We start from the raw sequence: 25,706 nt of genomic DNA, 5'->3' as shown, positions 1-25,706 counted from the left end.
TCCTATTCCTAGGCTTTTGTGAGTTGCCTGAAATACACTTGTTTGCCATCCCTCAACACAGGGATGGGTGCCATCGTTTCCAAACTGGAATATCACAGAACTTCATTGGTGTATGCCAATTTTTAAAAGTTATTTTTTACTTTAATTTTGTTTCATTTGGCTTATGAGTTTGCAAATTAGTCACATACTCTAATTAGGATGAAAAAAATTACTGGAGAAAGCATGGGTTTTGTTTGTTTTGATTCTTAATAATTTGAATTTCCTTTTGGCTTTTATTGGAAGGGACTGGAAAAACTAAATTTGGCTTTGCTAATATGACTGTTTGGCACCTATCTACTGATGATGGAATCTATGACACATTGTTGAAACTACTGAGTGAAGTCTTAAAATGGTGTTTACAATATATTTACAGCTACTGCAAGTCCACTTTCAAATAACACTACTATTTCATGTAACCATAAGTAGTGTGAATATGCTATAATAGCAAAAAAAATCCTAATTCCCCCCTTTCTGTCCCTTGTGCCATTGCTGTCATTCATTTCATTTATCTATAAGCGTATATATGATATCTACATAAGCATACATAACCAAATATATTATTGGCATTGTTATTTTAAACAGTTATCTGTGAGATCAATTAAGAATTAGAAAAATAAAAGAATTTACCTTCATTTATTCTTTCTTCAATGTTCTTCCTTAGCTTATGTAAATCCAAGTTTCTGACCAATAGTATTTTCTTTCTCTCTAAAAATCTTTTAACATTTCTTGCAAGGCAGGTCTAGTGGCCAAAAATTCCCTTAACTTTTGTTTTTCGGAGGAAGTCTATTTCTCTTTCACGTTTGGAGGACAACTTTGCAGGATGCTGGATTCTGGGTTGCTACTCTACTCTCATCTTGCTGGCATGTGTTGGCATGGATGTAATTCTTGACTTTGTTCTTTTATGGGTTAGGTGTTTTGTTTTGTTTTTTCCTCTGAAATTGTATCAGGACTTTATCTTTCATTTTCTGTAAGTTTGAAATAATATGCCTAGGTGTAGTTTTTTTGGTATTTATCCAGCTTGGTGTTCTCTAAGGTTCCCGGATCTATGGTTTAGTGTCTGACATTTAGTGTCTGACATTTAGTGTCTGACAATTCTTAGTCATTGATGTTTCAAATTTTCTTCTGTTCCTTTCTCTGTGTCTTCACTTTCTGGTATTCTCATTATGCATATGTTACACCATTTGGAGTCATCCCACAGTCCTTGGATATTCTTTTCTTTCTTTCAGTCTTTATTCTTTTTGTTTTTTGGTTTTCTGGGATTCTATTTCCATGCCCTTGAGCTCAAAGATTCTTTTTTTCAGTTATTTCTAATTTGCTAATAAGCCCAGAAATGGCATTCTTCATTTTTGTTACAGTGTTGTTTTTTTTTTTTTTTTTATCTCTAGCATTTTGTTGTTGTTGTTGTTCTTTCTTAGGATTTGCACCTCTCTGCTTATATTGTTCTTTTCTTTTGTTCTCTTTTTCTTTTTTTTTTTTTAAACTGGGGTATAAATGACGTATAACATTATGTTAGTTTCAGGTGTACAACATAATGCTTTGAGATTTGTATATATTGCAAAATGATCACCACAGTAAGTCTAGTTAATATATATGACTATAAGTAATTACATAACTTTTTTTCTTGTGATAACTTTCATGATTCACTCCCTTAGCAACTTTCAAATATTATTAACTATAGTCACCATGCTGTACATTACACCCCCATGACTTACATAACTAGAAGATTGTAACTTTTGACCCCTTTTATCCACTTTGGCTATACTCCCCTCTCACTCTCCACCTCTGGCAGCCACCTAGCTGTTCTCTTTGTGCTTGGTTGTTGTTATTGTTATTATTGTTTTAATTTTTAGATTCCACATACGTGTGAGACCATATACAATTTGTCTTTTTGTGTCTGATTTATTTCACTTAACATAATGCCCTCAAGGTCCATCCATGGTGTCACAAATGGCAAGATTTCATTCTTTTTATGGCTGAATGATGTTCCATTATATGTATGTATATACATATATATATATGTACATATATGTATATGTACATATATATATGTATATACATAATTATATATGTATATATACACATATACACATACATATATACACACATATATATACATATATGTATATATACACATATACATATACATATATATACACATACACATACACATATATACACACATATATGTACATATACATATATACATATATATGTATATGTACATATATGTATATGTATATACGTATATGTATATGTATATACACTACATTTTCTTTTTCATTCCTCCATCAGTGGACACCCAGGTTTTTTCCATATCCTCACTATTGTAAATAATGCTGCAATGAACACAGAGGAGCATAAATCCTTTCAAGTTAGTGTTTGCTCATCTGTTCTTGCATGCTGCTTATGTTATCCATTAGAACCCTTAGCATATTCATCATAGTTGTTTTAAATTCCCCATCTGATAATTCCAGCATCCCTGCCATGTTTGGTTCTGATGCCTGCTCCATCTCTCCAAGTGGTTTGTTGCCTTTTGGTATGACTTCTAATTTTTTTTCTTGATACCCAAATATGATGTATTGGATAAAGAACTGCTGTAAATACACCTTTAGTGATGTGGAATGAGATGTCAGGAGACGGGAAGCATTCTACAGTCCTATGATTACATCTCAGTCTTTTAGTAAGCCCATGTCTCTGGACTGTGAACTGCACAAATATTTCTTACTCTCTTCCTTTAGGTGGGACAAGATGGCTAGAGTGGGCTGGAGTTGGGTGTTTCTGTTCCCCTAGAACTGTTAGGCTCTGATCTCACCCCAGCAGGTTAAGCTCTGCTTAATTAGTTTCCCCCGAGGGCAGGTCTCGTTAAGAACAGAGTGCTCTGGCATTTTAAAAAATGGTTCCTTTTCCCATCCCCCTGCTGGAAGTATGAGGGGATTTTCCAGATATTTACCCTGGGAACTTGGTCAAGCTCTTGGAAATAAATCTCACAGTATTGTGGGGCCCTCCCTCTGACTGAAACTCCTTGGAATTTTAAACTCTGAGTTGTCTGCAGTGGTCCTCTAGCAATTTGTCAATTACAGTTGAGGTTTTCTTCCCCTGGCACTAGTTGCTTAGTGTTTTCTGTTTTCAGACTTCCTGCTCTGATAACTCGTAACTCTGTGTATTTGCTTGTTTGTCTTCCCAATCTTGAGGACAGCCATTTGCCCTGTGTTCATCCCTCTGAAGATTTGGTTTTTCAGTCTGTTCAGCTTTTTATATAGTAGGGTAGAGTAGTGAATTCTAAGCTCCTTATATGTGGAATCAGAAGATCTAAGACCATATTTGCATGTTATCTAACTTGTTTAAATATAATCATAATGACCAGATTTCAAATGAAATCCTATACTTAAGACTGTATTCAGCTCTGTCATCTGCCAACTATGCCGTTGTGCTTTTTTAATAAAATTTTTATGAGAGCTTAAATGAATCTATATTATTTGAATGCTAAAATGTGATTTCATATTGATCTTAAGTGCTGGAGAGTTTTCTTTTTAATATTGGCTTCCCTAATGATTTCATGTCTTAAATTTAAATGATTTTATGTATTAGGACTTAAATTTCTATTTCACAAGCTTGAAATAGACTTTATATGATGTTTAAGATAGAAAGATATTGTTAAACTGAATAGAAAATACAGAAGAGTATGGTACTTGCTTAAGAACAGACATAAAGATAAATGAACTAGAGTTGAGAATCAAGAAATAAACCCATACATTTATGGTCAGTTGATTTTCTACAAGGATTCCAAGGCAATTCAATGGATAGAAAGTAGCCTTTCCAACAAGTAGTGTCAACTTGATATCCGCCTGCAAAACAATGAAGTTGCACCCTTACCTCACACCATATATGAAAATTAGCTCAAGGCCTCCAGAATACACTTGAACTAAACTCAAAACCCTGCAAAGCTGGTTGATGGGCTGAGTTTCTGGGTCAAGGCAGAAATAGTGGAACTTGCTTTCCATCTGTGGAAATTCTTTGGGATTTTGTCATTCAACAAATACTCATTGGCCGCCTATGCTAGCAACACCATAGCGACCAGGACAGACTCATCCAGAGGTCTGTTTCTCCACACTGGATCAAGCTCTTGCTCCTCAGTGTACCTTTTTTGAAGTATATTTAACATGTCTTGCTTTTTAAGAAAGAAATAAAGATAGAAAGAAAGAAAGAAGGAAAGAAAAAAAGAAAGAAAAAATTAGCTCAAATGTAACAAAGACCTAAGTGTAAGAGCTAAAAGTATAAAATTTATAAGAAGAAAACATACTAGTAAGTCTTCATGACTTTGGATTAGATAGTGTTTCTTAGATGTGACACCAAAAGCATAAGCAATTAAAAATAATAAATTGGAATTCATCAAAATTAAAAACTTCTGTGCTTCAAAGGACATTATTTAGAAAGTAAAAACAACACACAGAATGGGAGTAAATATTTGCAAATTGTATACGATAAGGGTCTAGTATCTAGAATACATAAAGAAACCTTAAAACTCAACAACAGACCACCCAGTTGAAAATGCAGAATAGCTTCGGGAAGAAAAGAGCCTGGTCCTTCTACTTCCTCTTCATCCCTAAATGCCGACCTGATAGAAAAACTCTGCATGGTGATGGTTTTAGCCTCTTGTTTGTTAAAGGAGATGCAACCTTTTGGGAACCTGGGTACAGAGTTCTGATGGGTAAGGTTAAGATTCTTACTGTGTCTCTCTTGACATTAGCAAGATGAATCTGTAATTTATCATTCAATTGCCTTATATGTACATGTCTTCACAGTCACTAGATGAGGCAGGGTGATATTTATTTCTGTTCTTAGTTACATAAGCATAATTAATGGATTAAGTTAAAAGATCTAAATAATGCCAAATCACTGGTCACAGTCCAATAAAATAAATTATTTAAGTTAATTATTTAATAGCAAATTGCTAATTGATATATAAAAGCCTCTAAATGTTTAACAATCTTGATTAAAAGGTCTTAATCATGACTTTTTGAATGTTAAAGTCCATGATATAAAACAGTCTTTGTGAATAACTTCTACCTGAATGCCTATGAAGACTACTGATAATAGACAGTTGACAGGATTTATTTATTTTTTATTTTTTTTAAAGATTTATTTATTTATTTGAGAGAGAGACAGAGAGCTAGAGCGTGCGAGGAAGCAGGGGGGTAGGGGCAGAATGAGAAGGAGAGAGAGTTCCAAGAAGACTCTGCTCTAAACGTGGAACCTGAGGTGGGGTTTGACACAGGGCTTGATCCCATGACCCAGAGATTATAACCTGAGCCAAAACCAAGAGTTGGTCACTTAACTGACCGAGCCACTCAGGTGCCCCACGATGTATTTTTTTTAAATTTATTTTTATTTATAGAACATGGATTTTTAAAGTATCATAAATACTTAGAATAGTTAGACATACATCAGGAGTGATAGAAAAGGAAGTGTCTTGCCCCATAAATTATAGCAAATTGACACCATTAAATTTAAATAAATTCAAATAGAGTACTTAGAGTAGAATTCTGAGCTACACACCTAGTCCACTCTGTGTTCACACAAGTTAAGAGCATGAAATGTAGGGGAACCTGGGTGGCTCAGTGGGTTAAGCCTCTGCCTTTTGACTCAGGTCATGATCTCAGGGTCCTGGGATCGAGCCCTGCATAGGGCTCTCTGCTCAGCGGGGAGCCTGCTTCCCCCTCTCTCTCTGCCTGCCTCTCTGCCTATTTCTGATCTCTCTGTCAAATAAATAAATAAATAAATGGGGAAAAAAAGAGAATGAAATGTAGCCCAACATGATTTGTCATTCTTCTTTTTTTTTTTTTTTAAATTTTATTTATTTATTTGTCAGAGAGAGAGTGGGAGAGAGAGTGAGCGAGCAGAGGCAGAGGGAGAAGCAGGCTCCCTGCCACTCAAGGAGCCCGATGTGGGACTCGATCCCAGGACACTGGGATCATGACCTGAGCCGAAGGCAGCTGCTTAACCAACTGAGCCACCCAGGCGTCCCTGTCATTCTTCTTTTTCCCAAATGTTACCTACCTAGCAGTCCCCTTCTGTGAAGGCAGTTCCCCACAACCTAAGGCCACAAGGCAAGCTCTCCAAGTCTGTTGGATTGCTTTCTCTTCCCACATGAAGTTACAAAAAAATAGTCCAGATTACCATTCTCTGTCCATCAAATAAATCCTTGTTTACCTTCTGGGCCAACTCACTCAGTGCCCCTTCACAATTTCATCTGTCCTGCTTACCGTCATCTTGTTTACTTTTGAACCTTATCTTCTACCACAGACCCGGTTAGCCTATCAGCCTTTCTTTCCTTCCCCTTTCACACTGAATGCTCTCTAGAGCCTCCAGTTTAGAGACTGGAATTAAGAAATTACATTTAACCAGCGCTGCCTGGCTTTTTTAATAGAAAGGCCTTCAAAGTTGACTAAACATAGAAACTGGCTAGTTTGGAAAGGGACTTTGTAACTGGAAGAATGTAAAAATTCCTAACGCCTTTTGTTAATGAATGAATAATGAGTGAATGTGAAGAAGAATAAAGATGAAGGAGAGGGACAAATGGGGAAAATCATTTGGAGTTTTTAAAAAAGATCACTTTCATTAATTTGCATATCATGAATGAAAAATAGTCAAATCAACCTTAAGTCAAATCTCGATGTAATGTGTATTTTATTTTTATCAGCTACATTTTTAAAACAATCACAAGCACCCTCTTACACACAAGACTTCCGGCTTATGTGCAGTTAAAATATACATATTACATAGCTGTTCTGTGGCAGAGTCCTGTCGGGTACTCCCTGACTCCCAGCTTCATCTCCCCATTGCAGGAAATCTGGTAGGGGCTCCTCCTAGATGTCCCCTCTCTGCTCTGAGCCCTGGAAACTCACAGAAGACTGTAAGCGGGGAGAACTGAAGAGCTGACCTCGTTTTTCCCCTTTTCTCAGGGATCACTGTCCTTCACTGCCTGATGTCCAGCGCCTTGAAAACCATTCTTACATATATACTGTCCAGTTTCTTTTGTTTGTGTCAGGTGGGATGGTGAATTCAGCCCATGGTCTTCCTTTATGGTCAGAAGGGAATCTTGAACTAGATCTCTAACAGCTGGAAAAATAAATCTCATTGGAGCCCCATTTCTTACCTATACACTGAATCAATTATATTTCACACATAGTATGTAATATTGCTCTATTAAGGGGAGATGGCTAAATCATATTCAGATGTGTACAAGAAAATATTTCGTTGTCTTCTGGAAAAGACTTTTTCAGTGTCAGTTAAAGGGAAACTGTTATCACAAGATTACCTTATCAAGAATCAGGAAGTACAGTGAGATCAGCATTAGATTTTGAAAAATATTGTTGTGAGTAGGCAACTATATATATTAGGTATTTGATTGGAGAACAGACTTGTCAGAATTGTCTTGCTGCATTAATTTGCTCTTTTGAGCTTCTTCATCATTTAATGTGATATCAGCTTCTAACGGCATGAACGCAACTGCTTTACCACTAAGTACTCGCGTTACTCTAGCATTTTTAATGGGCTTACTAGCTTTTGCTATAATGCTAGGAAATGCTGTGGTTATTCTAGCTTTTGTGGTGGACAAAAAGCTTAGACATCGAAGTAATTACTTCTTCCTTAACTTGGCCATTGCTGACTTCTTCGTTGGTAAGTTACATATCTTTATTTCAGAGAATCTTTTCTAATTATAATTTACTTCTAAAACCTTAAAACTAGCTTTCTTTTTCTTTTTTTTAAATAAACTTTCGTATTTCAAGGGACTGTATAGATTTGGGGATGTTAAAAATGTAAAGTTTAAAAATTAAAGTTCTGGAGAGGCTATATGGCATTTTAGGGGAAGGGTATATATGTGTGAATCAGGTTTGTAGGAGAATTTTCATTTGACAACAGTTTGCTTTTTGCAGAATAAAAATAAGTCCGGAATAGTTCTAAAATTGCTTTAGTCCAAGAGTTACTTGTTTCTGGAATTATTTTCCTTGTATGTTTAGGTTTATAAATATGTGTAGAAATGTCAGTTGATGATATTGCTTCATAGGAGTTTCTAGTATAATTTGTCATTGTCTAAGCTTCATAAATGCTTTCATTTATTTTACGGTGAAACAAAACTCGCAGAATACTTACTTTATCACCTGGAATGTAGGGTTGCTCAACAATGTTAGTCCTCTTCTCTTTTGATTTCTCAGCAGATAGGTGTCAACTCAAACCAAGGTCACATATGGTAGTAGATTACCTATAATGTGTAAGGACAGTTAAGTACCCAAGTATGATTAGATAATGAGATATATAGAAGACTACGTTAGTCTCTTGCTTTGGTAAGGTTTCAATGTAGGAGGGTGGATAAGAGAAACTCACAAGAGACTGTAACAGTATAGAGTATGACGTGAGAACCACGAGAACTTCCAAGTGCTATTGTGAGCTCAGAGGAGGGAGAGGGCCTGTTTGGTTAGTGGGTAGCAGCATCTGAAATGAACTTCAAAGGATGGGTAGAACTTCCCAAGGCAGCGATGGAAAAAGAGTATTCCAAGAATCAGCAAAGACCTGCTGGTAGAAAAATCATTGTGTACATCTTCCTAAGTGTGAGCCCCAGGCTGGCTGTATGAAATCAGTAGGGGATGAAGTTGGAGCAGTTGGTATCTATGTAATGAAGGCTCTTGAATACTAGTTTGTCTGGACTGGCGGTTACTCAACAGGCAATGTGGAGATCTGGATTTCTTTTTTTTAAGATTTTATTTATTTATTTGACAGAGAGAGTGAGATCGCAAATAGGCAGAGAGGCAGGCAGAGAGAGGGGAGAAGCAGGCTCCCTGCTAAGCAGAGAGCCTGATGTGGGGCTCGATCCCAGGACCCTGGGATCATGACCTGAGCCGAAGACAGAGGCTTAACCCACTGAGCCACCCAGGTGCCCCGAGATCTGGATTTTTAAAGCAGGTGAGAGATCTGATGGCTCGAAGCTTCACCTTAGAGGGATTAGCAGAGACGTAGCAGGTGGGAGAAGCTGGAGCAGGTGGCGGCTTGGCTTCAAAAACATTCCTACAGCAATCTAGGCCCAAGTCATATGTTAAGGCTCCGAGCTACTGTGGGGAGGGTGGAAAGGAAGTTGGGGAGGGAGGCAGAGCTCAAGGGTGGGGTTGAGCAGGAGAAAGAGAAAAATGAGATAAAGATTCATTTCTGGGTACAAGAAAAATATGGCACAATTAATAGGAATGGGGGCATTTGGGAGGGCAGCGGATACTTCTGATATTGTGCTGATAAACTTTCTGGAGGAAACTTCTAGCTGGAGAGATGGGTTTGGGAGTCACGGCACAGATATGACTGAGTTAGAAATGAAGGCGGAGAACCAATATAGAAGTATTGAAAAAAGGCAACAATCTGTCCATTTCTCTCTTCAATTCTGACCCTCCAGGTAACTCACATTAACCACTTGAGGTAGATCCTTCTACATCATTATCTACAATCAGAGAAACAGACGTAACTATATGACTCTATTTATGCAAACAGAGAGAATATTCTGCTCTAAATATATTTATCTCTCTTTGCCTTCTTCACAGAACTGTATAACTTTTAGATAATACTTAGCACTTACCATTGATTATGTGTTTTGACTAACTCAAAGGGAGTGGTGGTAGGAAGGGATGGGGTACAACTCTACCCAACGGGGAGAGCCTGAGGCCTGAAGCTTTTGAACAAAGATGGTACTAGATAAGAACAGAGTGTTTCCTTTTGTGGCCAATGGAAGGACTAGGGCAGCCCCTCCTCCATGGGCTTGGGCACCACAGTGTAAAGATGTGGTGGGTTTTGGAGAAATGTCCCTGCTGATGTAGTTAACCAGTGGTTCTGGGAGTCCCCCCCCCCCATCCCCCCCCCCGCCATTGGCATGTGGATGGAAAAATAAATGGCTTTGCTGCTGATGAGAGCAATTGGACACAAGCCAGAATCACTTCATCCTTCACATTTCCCCTGCCCCCTGCCAGCTTCATCCAGACATAAACTTACTTAACAGTATTTGCCATGATGCTCTTAGAATTAGGGCAGCCTCTGAGAACTTTCTGAAACAAGTTCAGAGTTTTGTGTTGAGGCTCTTCTCTTTCCTTAGCCATGCTCAGAAGTAGGCTTTTTGGCTCTGAGCCTGTGGGCTTGTGACAGTAGTGCTGGGCCAGGGCAGAACTCATGAGGGTTTCTCTGTAGTTACAAGGCAGCCTTTCTTCATATTTTTGGTCAGGAGACCTCGAGCTCCAGAAGCATGTGGCAGTGGCCCAGAACATGGCATGTTCTAGGTATTATGTGGACTTTGGGCTGAATGCCCTCTTCTCACAGGTTTTAGAACTGGCCTCTAATCGAAAATCAAAAATTTGTGGCACCTGAGTAACATCCCAGGCTGAATGTAGTGTTGGAAAGCAAAGATTTATTGAGGAAAAATTCCAGTACCAGCTACATTGATATAAATGTATCTCATCTGCACACTATTCCAGGAAAAAAAGATATATATAGATATCTATAAAATTGGTATCCCATGACTAATGTTAGCTTGGGCTGCCGTAACAAAATACCATGACTTAACAGCAATTGACTTTCTCATGGTTCTGGAGGCTGAGAAGTCCCAGATCAAGGTGCCAGCAGATTTGGTTCCCGGTGAGGACTCTCTTTCTGATTTGTAGGTGGCTTCCTTCTCCATGTGTTGTCCTGTGGCTTTCCTCTGAGTGTGTATGGAGTGAGCAAGCTAGCTCTCCAGTGTTTCTTCTTATAAGGACACTAATCCTGTTGGGCTAGGGCTCCATCCCAATGACTCATTTAACTTTACCTCCTTGTATGCCCTATCTCCAAGTGTGGCCACCCTGGGCGGTAGAGCTTCAACATATGAATTTTGGGGGGACACGAACTTTCAGTCCATAACACCCTCTATGCACTCACCATTATCCACACATTCCACTCTTGGCCCAAAGAATTCACTGGGGCTTTTAGCTCCCTCCAACTTTTGATTGTCACTTTCCCATGGAAGATGTATCTTCTTAGCTGGCTTTGGAAAGAAGGGGTAATACCAGACTGGTGATAATTTTCAAGCAAACTGGGCTTTCCCATTCTCATCTATTCATTCATCCAAAATTGGTTTATTTTGAAGCAGGCATTCTTTGAGGTGGTGGGGATGGTGCTTCTATTTCTACTTGGCAGGGGGGAAGTGGGGAGAAACATGATAAATATAAACAAGCGAATACAATTATATAGTATTTTAGAGGGTAGTCATTGCTAGTGAGAAAAACAGCAGGGACGAGGGAGAGAAAGGGTGCTGGAGATGGAGGTTGCCATTTAAATGTCACGGGTAGGCCTCATTGGTCAGGACACATCAGAGTGACTAGAAGAAGCTCTCTGAGGGAAGGGCACTTCATGCTAAGGAAAGTGTGAGGTTCTGAGGGGTGTATGTGTGGTGTATTTGAGGCCGGACAGAGAGAGTAGTGGGAAGTGAGACAGGAAAGGTGGCGGGGTAGGGGTGGGGTATAGGCTGCGGTGAGCAAGTGGCCTGGGTTCTCACAGGGTTCTCCCCTTCCCGACCCACAGGTCTTTTCTCCTCCCCCTGTTCCTTTACCTCCTTGTTCTTATTTCTTCACTGCCTTCTCTTAATACAGTTTGTTTTCTTTTACTCTCCACTCCCAACCCCCTTAATCTGTCATGCCAAAGGCCTATTGCTCTTTTCAAGAAACTAGCTCTTAGTTTCACTTCTCGAGTCCGTTTGACTCAGAAGCCTGATTCCAGAGTGGAAGTTATAGAAACATTTCAGAGTGGGTATATCCTAGAAATATTTCCAATTCAGTTTTTGAAACTCCTTTGGTATAAGCCACAAACATTTCCACTCAGCAAGACAGAAGATCTGAGCATGATATTTGTGCTGAAATATCACGTAGAACATGAGGTGACAGCAGGGTTTCAGTAAAGCCAAAGGAATGGTGGTGGTGGTGGTGGTGGTGGGGTGCCTGGGTGGCTCAGTTGGTGAAGTGGTTGTGATGTGTGCCTTCTGCTCAGGTCGGGATCCCTGGGCCCGCATAGGGTTCCCTGCGCAACCGGGCATCTGCTTCTCCCTCTGACCCACCCCCCACCCCTCAGATAAATAAATAAAACCCTGAGGAAAAAAACACACCGAAGGAATAGGACTACAGCCTGTTTTAAACTGCTCTGTCAAGCAGCCACTAAAGATTTGAACACACCCAGACACACCCTTCCTCTTTCATCTAATTCAGAAAATGTGTGGACAAGATTGTTGAACTCACCTCCAATCTTTGATGTTTAAATAGACTGTGGTGTCTGTAATGCAAATGACTACTGGCCTTGCGCCTTTTGTCATTCTGTGGAGGAAATGACATGACGCTGTGAGATGTGTCCAGGGCCGAGTGTGTGCGTGCATGGGTGTGTGTGTGTGTAACACTCATGTCGGAAATATCAGACGAAAGCCGCAACTCTGGGCCAAAACATGCTACACATCTCTGTTTTGAAGATACTTTGATTTATCTCAGATACTTTATCTTATCTATTTATACTTATTTTATATCACAGGTGTGTGCATGCATGTGCAGGCATGCGTGCGCCCATTTGAGATGGAAGGCTCCATAAGGAAGCTTGGTTATCATTAAAAATATAATCCAAACGTGAAACAAGCAGGCAATTCGAACTACATATGAGAACTGACCATGCGACCCTTCCATCTCGATGATGCCTGTATGTGAACTTAGGTAGAGAATGCTAAATTCCGTGTTCCCTTTCACTGGTGCTGAAACCACACCCCACTGGTTATATCCTCAGATCATCTGGTTTTGGGAGAATGCACCCTTTCCTTCTCCTTTCTTTTGCTTTTACTACTGTTCTTCAAGAGAGGCTAACTCGATTTTCATAGGAAAACAGGAAATCTTGCCAAGTGCCTGAGAAAATAAGAAGATTCTCACTGAGCTTCCTCTTAATAGGTTACATACTCAGTGAGCAGTGTCACCTGTCTGAAAAGTCAATACAATGAAAAACTCTGAGCGAAGCTAAAGGAAAGGGAGCCTAGAGCCAAACCATTTGCATACCTGTTCACTCAGTAAAGGGTAGTGGTTCAAATCAGGAGTCCTGAAATCACACTGCCTGTTTTCAAAGTCAGTGAGGTTTCAAAGCCTGGGTGGCTCAGTGGGTTAAAGCCTCTGCCTTCCGCTCAGGTCATGATCCCAGAGTCCTGGGATCGAGCCCCACGTTGGGCTCCCTGCTAAGCAGGGAGCCTGCTTCCTTCTCTCTCTCTGCCTACCTCTCTGCCTACTTGTGATCTCTGTCAAATAAATAAATAAAATCTTAAAAAGAAAAAAAAAGCCAATCTTCCACTCACTAGCTGAGTGGACCTTGGACAATTACATCTCATCTCCATCTTGAGCTATAGGTTCTTCATCGGCTAAGTCAGCATGGTTTCTTTCTTTCTTTCTTTTTCTTTTTTTTAAAAAAGATTATTTATTTATTTATTTGACAGAGAGAGAGAGAGAGAGAGAGATATCACATGCAGACGGAGAGGCAGGCAGAGAGTGAGGGAGAAGCAGGCTCCCCACTGAGCAGGGAGCCCGATGCGGGACTCAATCCCAGGACCCTGAGATCATGACCTGAGCCAAGGGCAGAGGCTTAACCCACTGAGCCACCCAGGTGCCCCAAGTCAGCATGGTTTCTATCTCAGACAGTGTCTATGAACATTAAATGAGATGATCTATGCAGCAGACAGAGCACAATGTGTGGCATGTGGTAACTTCATAATACATATCAGCTGTTACTAACTTATTTAAGTTAAATGTGGGAGCCACTGGTTAAGTCTCAATGTTGTGAAAAATACAAGGATCAACTTGCAACCTGATCCTAACCCTCAGGAGAAACAAGTGAAAAGATGAAAGAAAGGCAAAGTAGAATGTGTTCGTATCTCCCTGATGGCTAGTGATGATGTGCCCACTTTGGAAAACAGTGTGGAAATTCCTTAAGAAATTAAAAATAGAGCTACCCTATGGCCCTGCAATTGTACTACTGGGTATTTACCCCAAAGATACAGATGTAGTGAAAAGAAGGGCCATCTGTACCCCAATGTTCATAGCAGCAATGGCCACAATCGTCAAATTGTGGGAGAACCAAGATGCCCTTCAATGGACGAATGGATAAAGAAGATGTGGTCCATATATACAATGGAATATTACTCAGCCACCAGAAAGGATGAATATCCAGTGTTTGTATCAATATGGATGGGACTGGAAGAGATTATGCTGAGTGAAATAAGTCAAGCAGAGAGAGTCAATTATATGGTTTCACTTACTTGTGGAGCATAAGGAATAACACGGAGGACATGGGGAGATGGAGAGGAAAAGTGAGTTGGGGGAACTCGGAAGGGGAGATGAACCATGAGAGACTGTGGACTCTGAGAAACAAACTGAGGGTTTTGGAGGGGAGGTGGGGTGGAGGTGGGGTGAGCCTGGTGGTGGGTATTATGGAGGGCACCAATTGCATGGAGCACTGGGTGTGGTGCATAAACAATGAATGCTGGAACACTGAAAAGAAATTAAAAAAAAAAAAAAGAGAGAAATTAAAAAAAAAAAAGGAAAGTGTTTGTACATGAGAGACGGAGGGAAGAGCAAAGTGCCAGCACCATGCAGATGACAGAGGGGTCACTTCTGAGAAGGAAGTTCCAAGAAAGATGACAAAGAGAAGTCTTTTTTTGTGAAGTGAAAGAAGAATGAGGAGGAAGTAATTAGACTTCTCAGTACAAGAGAGGAGGCCATTCCAGGAAGAAAGAATGCTATTGGCAAAGGACATGTGAAACTGTGGGCTGTGTTGGGGGGAAGGCTGGTCCGTCCTGCTTGGGTTGGATTCGATCAGGGAAAGACAATTATCATATGGTTTCACTTATATGTGGAGTGTAAGGAATAGTGCAGAGGATCATAGAGAAAGGGAGGGAAAACTGAATGGGAAGTAATCAGAGAGGGAGACAAACCATGAGAGACTCTTGACTGGGGGAAACAAACTGAGGATTGCAGAAGGGAGGAGGGTTGGGGGTGGGGTAACCGGGTGATGGGTATTTAGGAGGGCACATGATGTGCTGAGCACTTGGTGTCATATGCAATTAATGAATCATTGAACCCTACATGAGAAAATAATGATATATTATATGTAGGCTAATTGAATTTAAATAAAAAAAAAGAAAGAAAGAAAAGGATAACTTGTTCTCTATATGGCTGGAAATGCAGGTAGGGACCTGAGCCTAATTTGGAAAGTAATAAGGAAACGTATGATACTTAATGACAGCTACTGTAAGACTGGTGTTTAAAGAATGTGTAGGAAATCAGTCCTGAGTTTTGCTAATGAAACACCATGAATTTCTAAATTATAATCAACCCCCTTTTGGTCAATTCAGATATGTCACTGTGTTGTATGCCTATGTCTCTTTGTATTCATTGATATGTGCTTTTTTTTGGCCTTTTTTTCCCCCCATACAGGTATGATCTCCATTCCTTTGTACATCCCTCACACGCTGTTTGATTGGGAGTTTGGAAGTAGACTCTGTACATTTTGGCTCATTGTTGACTATCTTTTGTGTACAGCGTCTGTGTATAACATTGTTCTCATCAGCTATGATCGATACCAGTCAGTCTCGAATGCTGTAAGTCCAAACATTCATTTACCTTCTTTAGAAGATGACATACTTGTACATTTGGGTCCCCAAGCAGAAATTTTTTTAAGTGTAATTTTTTGTTTAGTTGGCAAACCTTAGAGGAGCCTGATAATCCTTCTGTTATTTGGCGCTATGTTTTCATTGGTCCTTAGTGAACAATTTCTGTGTGTGATTTGGCTAAGTCACTCACTCCCCTTTGTGTTGCTAGCATGGGAAGGCCATCAAAGAAAACCCAAGACAAGTTGTTGGAAGCGGTATACTGAGTCCACAGTGGATTGGATAGACGTATGAGTCCCAGTAGATTTATCAAGTCCATTCCTTACACAAACTAAGACCTGAATATTTTCCTGGTGGGTGAGTAGAAAGATGCCCAGACTTTTGAATGTTGTGAGAAAATCAATCTCAAATGGCCAAAGGAAAAAGAACAGTATACAGAGAAGCTATAGTTTAGACAGTGGGACCAGCCTGGGAGGTCAAATCCCAGTGCCAGTGTAGGAGCCCTGCCAAGAAAATCCGTACTGACCCAAGATTTGGAATAGGCTCGTCAACAAGTTAGTGACAGTTCTTAAGCAAGCGAACTTTATGAGCAATAGAACAAGGGGAAAAACAAGGCAGATGCAAGTAGAGACAGAGGGTGTCAGGGGTATAGAAATATGGGGCAGTAATCTGAGTCTTTGAGACCTAGATGGGAAACCTCCCTCACTCTTGAGTCCCAGGACCCACATTTCTGGGGGGTATGACTGTGTGCAAGGGATTTTGCTAAATGCTGGGATATAGAAATGAAACCTTACTCTCCACTTTTGAGGAGCATGATAGACTCATGTGGAGATGGATCCAGAAGCAGATGGGTTCAGTGCACTGGACTAGGAGTGGTGTGGAGGTGTTGAGAGGATGGTGACAGCTCTGGCTTGGGAGGGCTGTGCAGCTTGGAGCAGACAATGTCGGGAGGGTATATTGCACAAGGTGAGGATCAACTGTAGGGACAAAGATGAGGCTCAAACAAAAGAGAAATTTATTTTTCTCTCACAGAACATTCCAGGAAAGCCTTGGCTCCAGGAACTCATCCAGAGACCTAGGTTAACAGGGTGACTCCGCACCTTCTAGGGCAGGGCTCAGCAAACTTTTGCTATAAAGGGACATATGGTCTCCAAAGCAACTGCTCAAATCTGCCATTGTGACACAAAAACAGCCATACATAATATGTTAAAAAAAAAGAATGATTCATTCACTGTGTTCCAATAAAAATTTATTTATCCAAACAGGTGGTGGGCCACATTTGTTTCATAAACAGTAGTTTGCTTACCCTTGCACTAGGTCATTATTCTCCTCCACATGTTCAAGGTCAGGTTGCTGACACTCCAGGTTCTAGAAAAGATGGTGAAAAGGCCGAAGTCCAGGGCAAGGAATTTTCTTTTAACCAAGTAGTGCAGAATCATACAATCATTTCCACTCACAGTTTATCGGTGGCATTTAGTCACATGGTCTCCCATCTCATTGCAACAAACCTGGGAAATGTGATTTCTAGCTGAGCTGCCATATTGTCAGGAAGAAGGGGAGAATGAATGTGTTGGGACATCCAGACCCTTGGCCTGGGGTACATGATTGACACCAGAGTCTGCTGCAGTTGGTACTAGACAAACTACAGAGAGAGCGCTGATGAGCTTGGATGAACAGTTCAGATGCCTATAAGCTCATGGTTTTCAAAAATTGCAACTTGTGACCCATTATTGAGTCACGAAGTCAGTTTGGTGGGTTGTGACCACTTTTTTTTTCCAGTGGAAAAATACAGAAAAAACCATAGTTAAACAGAATAAAAATAGAATATAAAGTATCAAGAGTATCTTGTACATAATAAATGTATTTTTTATGAGTACTTCTGTCTGCGAACTTAGTGATAATATAAAACATATTTCTTAGTTTGAGTCCGTCAAAATGTTCAAAAAAGAGTGCTCTAATTCATAACCTTTCCCATTTGTGCTGAAGCATTTCCTTTTATTTTCTGGGTTAGTATTTCTTTTTAGTCTTCACTGGATGTTTCTTATAGGACATCCCTTTGCTGTATGTCCAAGCCCTTGGGTCTACCTCAGGTGGGTGCAAAGTTAAGGGACAGTTTGCACAGTTAGGAAAAGTGTGTAGAAGTCACAGAGACATGAGGACTGATGTCCATAGAGAAAAACGAGTGGGTTTGTTTCCTAGTCTTGACCTGAGGATTCCCCCCTGGCCACGCAGCCTATAAATTTGGTGAGGGCTGGGTCGGCTGGAACCAAGATCCTTAGTACATAGCATGGAGTTAAGAGGACAGCAAGAGCCTGGCACCCCAGAGCATGGTGGCGGCAGGGGGCGCTCAGGCAGCTCTTATGCCTCTGCTGGTGAGGAGTTCAAATGCAGCAGTGTGAGCCAGGAAGCCCTCAAAGACCACTGAAGCTCGTAGGAAGTGGTTGTGGCGAAGCTGAGCTCTTGCTGTAGTTCGAAGTGGAGGAGACCGTATGATAAGGCAGAGTCATGGGCTGGGCCTGGGAAATGGAAATCTGACCATAATATGGAAAAGGTAGTCCCTATGCAGATGGCAGTGCATGATTACCATGCTCAGACCCATTCTCTGGAGGGGCACATTTCCGTGGGGCTGAAGCAAGCAAGAGTGGGTGGGGGAAGAACAGTATAGTTGGAAGGAGTAGGAATTCAAATGGGTGAAGAATTAAGGTGGTGAGTGGAGAGAGGGCTTTCTGAAGGAGGAAGCTTGAGAGTAAAATCAAGGCCATGGAAAATATGGTTGCTGGGGACTCACTAGTTTCCTAGGACTGCTGTAGTTAAGTACTGCACATCAGGTGGCTTAAGACCACAGAAACTTCTTCTTTGGAATGCATTTCATGTTTGGAGACCCGAAGTCCCAATTCAAGGTGGAGGCAGGGCAGTGCTCTCTCTGAGGCCTCTAGGGCTGCCTGTTACATGCCTTTCTCTTAGCTTCTAATATTACCAGCCATCCTTGGCATTCCTTCATGGTCCTTGGCTTGTAGATGTGTCACTTTAGTCTCTGCTTCCATTGACAAATGGTGTTCTCCCCGTGTGTCTGTGTCTTTTTTACAAGGACACCAGTCATACCGGATTAGGGCTCACCCTAATTGAATAGGACCTTATCTTAACGTGATCATGTCTGCAAAGACCCTACTGGCAAATGAAGTCAGGCCCACAGGTACCGGGTCTTACGACTTCAACTTATCTCTTTGGAGGACACAATTCAACCTGCAACAGGCACTGGGGATGGCTGTGCAATGCCAACTCATTAACTCCAGCAAGTCCTGGGGCCTGCTCTGCCTTATAAAAGAAACCTGATTGACAGAGTGTTTGCATATCTTACTGGGGAAGGAAAGGAAGCAGGATAAGAGGCAATCTCCTGAAAAACAAACATTTTCCGTCATGGGTGGAGGACTGGGCCACTGACAGGTGTCAGGAAGGCCACTCCAACTGGCTGGGGCCTGGATGCAAGCAGTGCTTGAGATCTCTGTCAAAAATGTTACCCAGAGATGAAGAGGTGGGCATCATCTTTTCAATTCCCTTAGATGTCCATTATCCCATTTGACCTTATGCATAATAGAAAAGAGATAGCTTTCCAGCATATTGCATCACACCATTGCAAAGGCTGAACAGAGCAATTAAAAAACTAAATGCAGTTTTATGACCATCTGGGTATTGTTACCATCTTCATAATCATTAGATTTAGTGCAAGAGATGTATTAATTAGTAGCATGAGAAGCAGAAGGCAAAAAAGCGTATTGTATATGGGAACTTGTGGTCAGCACCATATGCATTTTAGCTTAGCCTCAGAAATATCAGTAATTTGGAAAAAAAAAACCACTTCCCTGCAGTTTTTAAAAATAACTTTTTTTTTTTTTTTAAGCCTGCTTCCTCTTACCTCCAGCCAATTGGTGAGCCCTTCCCAGCCTGCACAATCCATCAAAGAAGACAGTGCTGGGCACTGTTGTGCCTTTTTAATAAAAACGAGAAAACACTGTAGCACGAGATTATGAACTCACAGAGAAAATAGTACATGAACAATGGGGGAAAGAGAGGCATGTTCCAGTTTCGTGAGGAAATCATTTCCTTTCCCTTGAGTGAGGAAATCAGAGAAATATGGAACACATGAGCTGGAAGGATACTAACTGATCTAAAAGAAGCTCAGGGAGGTTGTCTGTTCCAGGTCCCCTTAAAAAAGTCTTTGTTCGTGTGTTTATCCCTCATGTAGGGTGGGTGAACTTCTAGATTTCTTTTTTTTTTTTTTTAAAGATTTTATTTATTTATTTGACAGAGAGAGACACAGCAAGAGAGGGAACACAAGCAGGGGAGCAGCAGAGGGAGAGGGAGAAGCAGGCTTCCTGCTGAGCAGGGAGCCCGATGTAGGGCTCGATCCCAGGACCCTGGGATCATGACCTGAGCTGAAGGCAGAAGCTTAACAACTGAGCCACCCAGGTGCCCCAAACTTCTAGATTTCTTATAGTAAGATATCAAGATCTATCAAAGATCATGGGTTCTGAGAACTGAGAGCAATCCTTACTCATAGAATCTCATTTTCCCTTATAGAAGCCAGTCTTTGTGACCAAGCAGATCTAGAACATTCTCTACCTTTTAAAAAAAGACCTTGGTGCTTGCCTTGGCCATGTCTCTCAAAGTGGTTGGCCAGCACAGCTTTGGCACCATCTTTGTTGAGTGGAAATGTTTATAGAAGGAAATGACTTGGTAATGCTCAGTCATATTACACTATTTCTCTATAGAAGGTTTAGACTTTTTTGGGGTAGGGGTCATCTTCTTGGGAGTGATGTAAGAATTCTCTTTTCTTGACACCACCTTGACGTCTCAGGATAAACTACAGAGTAGATTCTTCCTGAATATTAGAATCAAAAAAGCCAGTGGCTTTCAGTCTTGTTTGACTGTGACCACTGAGAGAAACGCATTTGATACTGGGGTTCGGTACACATGCTTCTCTCTCTCTCTGTAGGTCTATATTCCCCAAGCCAAAGCATCATCAAACAATACAGACCCTCGCAATCGTGAGGCATTCTGACACTGAGCGCTCTCTTTCATTAGAAGAAAAATGCTGCTTGTGACCCAGCTGGCAGATTGTGAAACACTGTGAAAGGGGGCACATAGTTTCAGTAGTTTGCCCGTTCACATTAGTGTCTCCGGAGTTGGAAACATCACGTTTTTTTTTTTTATTTGTTATTTTTAAAAAGATTTTATTTATTTGACAGAGAGAGAGGGAGAGAGATAACAAATAGGAAGAGCAGCAGGCAGAGATAGAGGGGGAAGCAGGCTCGATCCCAGGACCCCGAGATCACGACCTGAGCCGAAGGCAGAAGCTTAACCCACTGAGCCACCCAGGTGCCCCAAACATCACGTTTTTATTTTAGATATTGATCTTAACGTTTTCTAGAATTTCAGAGGCTTAATCTTGAGGGTTACAGATTTCCTCTGGAAGGCCCCTGAGAAAGTCTGCCTCTGGAACTGAACCCTCTCTCCTGGCCCATATCAGGCTACCCAGGGCCAGGGAGCTTGACTACCTCTTGCATAGCCCTGAAACTCCTGAAGACCTCTGACAGGCCTTCTGCAACCAACACATGTTCATTATATTGAAACCATTTATTTGGTCTCTTTTAGGTATCTTACAGAGCTCAGCACACTGGGCACTTGAAGATCGGGGCTCTGATGGTGGCTGTCTGGGTGCTGGCCTTCTTAGTGCATGGGCCAATAATTCTAATTTCAGAGTCTTGGAAGAATTCCAGCTTGAGGATCTTGGAGGAGAATGATTGTGAACCTGGATTCTTTACCATATGGTACATCCTCGCCATCTCGTCATTCTTTGAATTCCTGGTCCCAGTCTTTGCAGTGGCCTATTTCAATGTGTACATTTACTGGAGCCTGTGGAAACGTAGCAATCTCAGTCGGTGGCAAAGCCAGCCCACACTCACTTCTACTGTCTCTCCCAGTAACTGTGGGTCCTCCCTCACGGGCAGACTGTTTCGAAGAACATCTCTTCCGGAACCGAAGGAAATAGCACCATCTACTCCTCTGAAAAGACATGAAAGAAAGAGCAGCCTCTTGTTTTCTGTAAGAGCCCAGATGAATAGCAGTATAGTTGCTTCCAAAATGGCTTCCCTCACCCATTCTGATTCACTTTGTCTTCACCAAAGGGAACATATTGAACTGCTCAGAGCCAGGAAATTAGCCAAGTCACTGGCCATTCTCTTAGGTGTTTTTGCCTTTTGTTGGGCTCCCTATTCGCTGTTTACAATCATTCGTTCAACTTACCCACTAGACAAGCGTCCTCACATGGTTGGGTATGAAATCACATTTTGGCTTCAATGGCTCAATTCCTTTGTCAATCCTTTTCTGTATCCCTTGTGTCACAAGCATTTCCAGAAGGCTTTCTTGAAATTATTTCCTAGGAAAATGTCCATACCGTCACAGACTCGGTCAATGTCCTCTTAAAGGTAATTTTATCCTTCATAAAAATTTTAGTCTTAATCTCACCTCCATGAATTTGATCTGACTTTCATTTTGCCCTTTCCACTCTACCAGGAAAATCCATAAAATTGTAACACTTGAAAACTCAAAAAAAAAAAAAAAAAAAGATTGGAGCCTGGAAGTCAAGGGAAAACGAATAATAATAGTACAGTTAGAATTAGATGACAATGTTTTTGTTAACTATAGCCACAAATCACTGTACCTTTCTTACTCATTGCCTCCTCTTTGTCTTTTAGATCTCGATATAGCATTGATGGTGAAAATTAAGAGTTCTTGTTTTCTTTCTATGTTCAGGGTTTGCCATAGCCTTAAGTGAATTTCCCTTTTTATTTTATAGTGATGAAAAATTCTCAAGTTTTAAAGCTGTTTTTCCCAAGATATACAATAGGAAAGGGGGCTATATTGCCCTCTTTGCTGGAGGTGGGCAACTCTGTTATGATCAGTGGGCAGGTGTGTTGGGGTTTGAGTTGAGGGGCAGGGAGCGAGGGTGGGCCCAGATAGAAAAGTGGAAGGCATGTGTGTGTGTGTTCCTGATCCCAGAAAAGAAGGAAGTGTGGGGAGGGAAGAGTAGGTAGTTGTAGTTCTCAAATGTCCTTTGTGCCATTATCTGGGAGGCCCAGCAAACATAGGTTGAGAGAGTAAGTTACAGACAAGATCACCATCTGGTTGAAAGGATGGCTTTCTTTCTTTCCTTCCTGCCCTCTTCTTCCAACTTCCATGTTGGCTAAAACCTCTGTGAGAAAATATGGAAGAAAGGGAAAAGCTAAGAGATTAACAAAAGGATGGTGTGATTAAACCTGATGTACCTGGTATAACATTCACAGGACTAGTGGATGTCAGTAATTATTAATAAAATATACTTGTTTTTATTTGATGTCTTTAACTTGTGTGCAGTGCTCAGAACTATTCCTTTATAAGCAGTGAGTATAGGTTATACTTACTGATGAGTCACATTTTCTTAGGCTGGTGACATTTTGTTCTTTTTGTCATTATTAATCTTTCTTCTTCTTCCTCCTCCTCCTCCTCCTCCTTGTGTTCTTTGCCTGTCTTTGTCATAACATTTCATTTTGATTTTGGTTAATTTCATCTCTCCTCTAAGGTTTTACTCGTGTTTCTTTTGTAACTTCTCAGAGTTCCTATACAGTTTAGTCATTTTCATATTTCTTAGACCTTCAAAATCTTGGTTAAATTCAAACACTAAAATATGAAAATCCTTCAAGTACATCAATGGGTAGATATTCCCCCTAATTTTTATATATACTCATGCCTTGCATTAAGTCCAAAATGGGAGATACACGTTTAACATTCAATAGTAATCTCAAAAATTCAGGAAATAAATCCTCATAAATATGCAAGTTTTTATAAAGTTACTTGTTAGCTATTGTTTTTGACATTCATAAATTAGTAGTTGTGTCTTTCATATGATTACTGGAGGCTTGAAGGTCCATTGAATGGTGTGGCTCCATGGAAACTTTTTCCGATTGATCCCTAGCAGAAACATACCTAAATATGCATATGTATTTTTCAAAATATAGAAAATAAATTATAAAATTGTTTTTCATTCAAAGATATCATCAATGTACAACATACTGTTATTTTATTTGTCACTATAAAAGAAAATGCTGCAAACTGTCTATGCAATGATACTTTCAAAAATCACATTGCTAGGAAGTCCCATTCTGATTTCAGAGTTGTTGAAAGGTGAGTGATATGTATCTTGGAAGTGAGAAAGTACAATACATTTATCATGAATGAATAGAACAAGCTAGTCCTCTGTGAAATGAGAGTTGGAATAATTAAATATTTTTGATGGAACATTCATATATTCCTTCAACAAACGTGTATTAAGGGTCTATCGTGTTAGCTACTAGTATACTGTAAAGATGCCTAGGAACCTTGCTGATTTAGTTTCCTTGGGGTAGGAATTTTACTTTGGGGTTCTCTTACCATGATGCTAGGCACCCCATAGGTGCTCAGTAGGTATTAATGGAAAAGGCATGCATTAGGCATTTTCCTTAAAACCAGAATATAAATCCTCACTTTAAAATCCAAGTCTTTTAAATTTGCCCTGGAGGAATTTTAAAATACATTTTTCATTATAAGAAAAGTAATATGTACTAAACATAAAAAGAAAAGACAGTAATAAAGTAATTTCTATACCCAAGAAACAGACAGAGTTATTATTTGGTGTAGATGTTTCTAGGGCGAAAAAGAATGTTAATTCCGTTTTTTTAGAAACAAGTGTTTGTATATTTAAACTTCTCACAATCTCCTCAGGTGAATTTTGCCCTAATATGAAAGCTCCTACTGTAGTATGATGAATTATTGTCTCCTTCTCACAAATGGAGTTAGCTTAGAAATACTTATTAAATTTTAAATAAAAAATAATTCATTTCCAATTGATTTAAAATACTTCAATACTTAATATTTAAGTATTTTTGTTTTTTTTATTTTAAGCATTTTAAAATGCATATTTAAAAATATTTAAAATACTTACTAGCTCATTTTAAATCCAGACCCAAAGCCACTGGTATAATTGTCAGAACATTCCTTAAAATTTCAGTTCCTAAGTGTTGACTTCAGGTGGCCCATTTAGAAATAGATTCAAGTAGAATGAGGACAGATTTAGGGATATAAATGCCACTTATGATAGTCTTTTACTTTTAAAGATTTATATTATTTATTTGACAGAGAGAGTGAGAGAGAGCAAGTGAGCACAAGCAGGCAGAGCAGCAGAAGGAAAGGGAGAAGCAGGCTTTCTGCTGAGCAAGGAGACTGATGCGGGGCTCCATCCCAGGACCCCGGGATCATGACCTGAGATGAAAGCAGATGCTTAACCAACTGAGCCACCTGGGCGCCCCCAGGTCTAGTCTTTTTATGAATCATGAGGGCTTTGATCTAAGTAACAGAACCATCATAACTATTTTACAGAAGAGCTTTCTGTGGCTGCTTGATAACTACTTTCTTGTAGCAAGGATCTTGGCATTTGAAGAAATTATTTTTCACATTATAATTTCAGAAAAAGAAACTCCAGCATACAAAGTAAACCTTTGGTTCTAATGTTTGTTGCCAGTCTGAGTTGAGTCAAGAAAACAGAAGCCATGTTAATTATTTCAGAGAGAAGGAATTTAATACACAGAAGTGGGTAAGTATTGGAAAGCCAAATGAGCAGGAAGTAGATATTGATGGAGTCCGGGCCTAATAACTTAAATGAGCAACTACAGTAATGAGGGACAGACAGACAGAAATGAGAGATAATCAAAGAGAATCTGGGATCCCAGAGGACCAGTGCTTGGAGCTCTGACTGGTGCCTCATGGCGAATAGTTAAGGCTCGGAGGGCCAAAGGGGTAGGGCCAGCTGGTGCAGAGTTCATGAGGGTGGGGCAGGTTACTTACCTTCCTTCATCATCTCCACTTATCTGTGGTTCTCCCCAGGCATGGGAACTGCAGCTCCTGCTCCACATGTAAA

At 40.3% G+C, this 25,706-nt stretch overlaps 2 protein-coding genes across 2 annotated transcripts; both read left to right on the top strand.

The window, feature by feature from the left end:
- Positions 1-7,538: 7,538 nt before the first annotated feature.
- On the top strand, positions 7,539-7,757 carry HRH4 (histamine receptor H4; the record flags this gene model as incomplete). The annotated part of the gene is made up of 1 exon (XM_080821609.1): positions 7,539-7,757. The coding sequence occupies one exon, from the start codon at positions 7,539-7,541 to the stop codon at positions 7,755-7,757; it is 219 nt and encodes a 72-aa protein (XP_080677735.1).
- Positions 7,758-12,746: 4,989 nt separating this feature from the next.
- LOC308354251 (histamine H4 receptor-like) lies at positions 12,747-22,319 on the top strand (the record flags this gene model as incomplete). Its single annotated transcript, XM_080821608.1, has 3 exons — positions 12,747-12,774; positions 15,546-15,709; positions 21,371-22,319. The coding sequence occupies 3 exons, from the start codon at positions 12,747-12,749 to the stop codon at positions 22,199-22,201; spliced, it is 1,023 nt and encodes a 340-aa protein (XP_080677734.1). The 3' UTR covers positions 22,202-22,319.
- Positions 22,320-25,706: the final 3,387 nt, after the last annotated feature.

The sequence above is a fragment of the Martes martes genome, assembly GCF_963455335.1.
Source record: "Martes martes genome assembly, chromosome: 13".
NCBI classification, from domain to species: Eukaryota; Metazoa; Chordata; class Mammalia; order Carnivora; family Mustelidae; genus Martes; species Martes martes.
The sequence above is the reverse complement of the archived record's forward strand: the minus strand, read 5'-3'. Positions and strand labels throughout refer to the sequence as shown.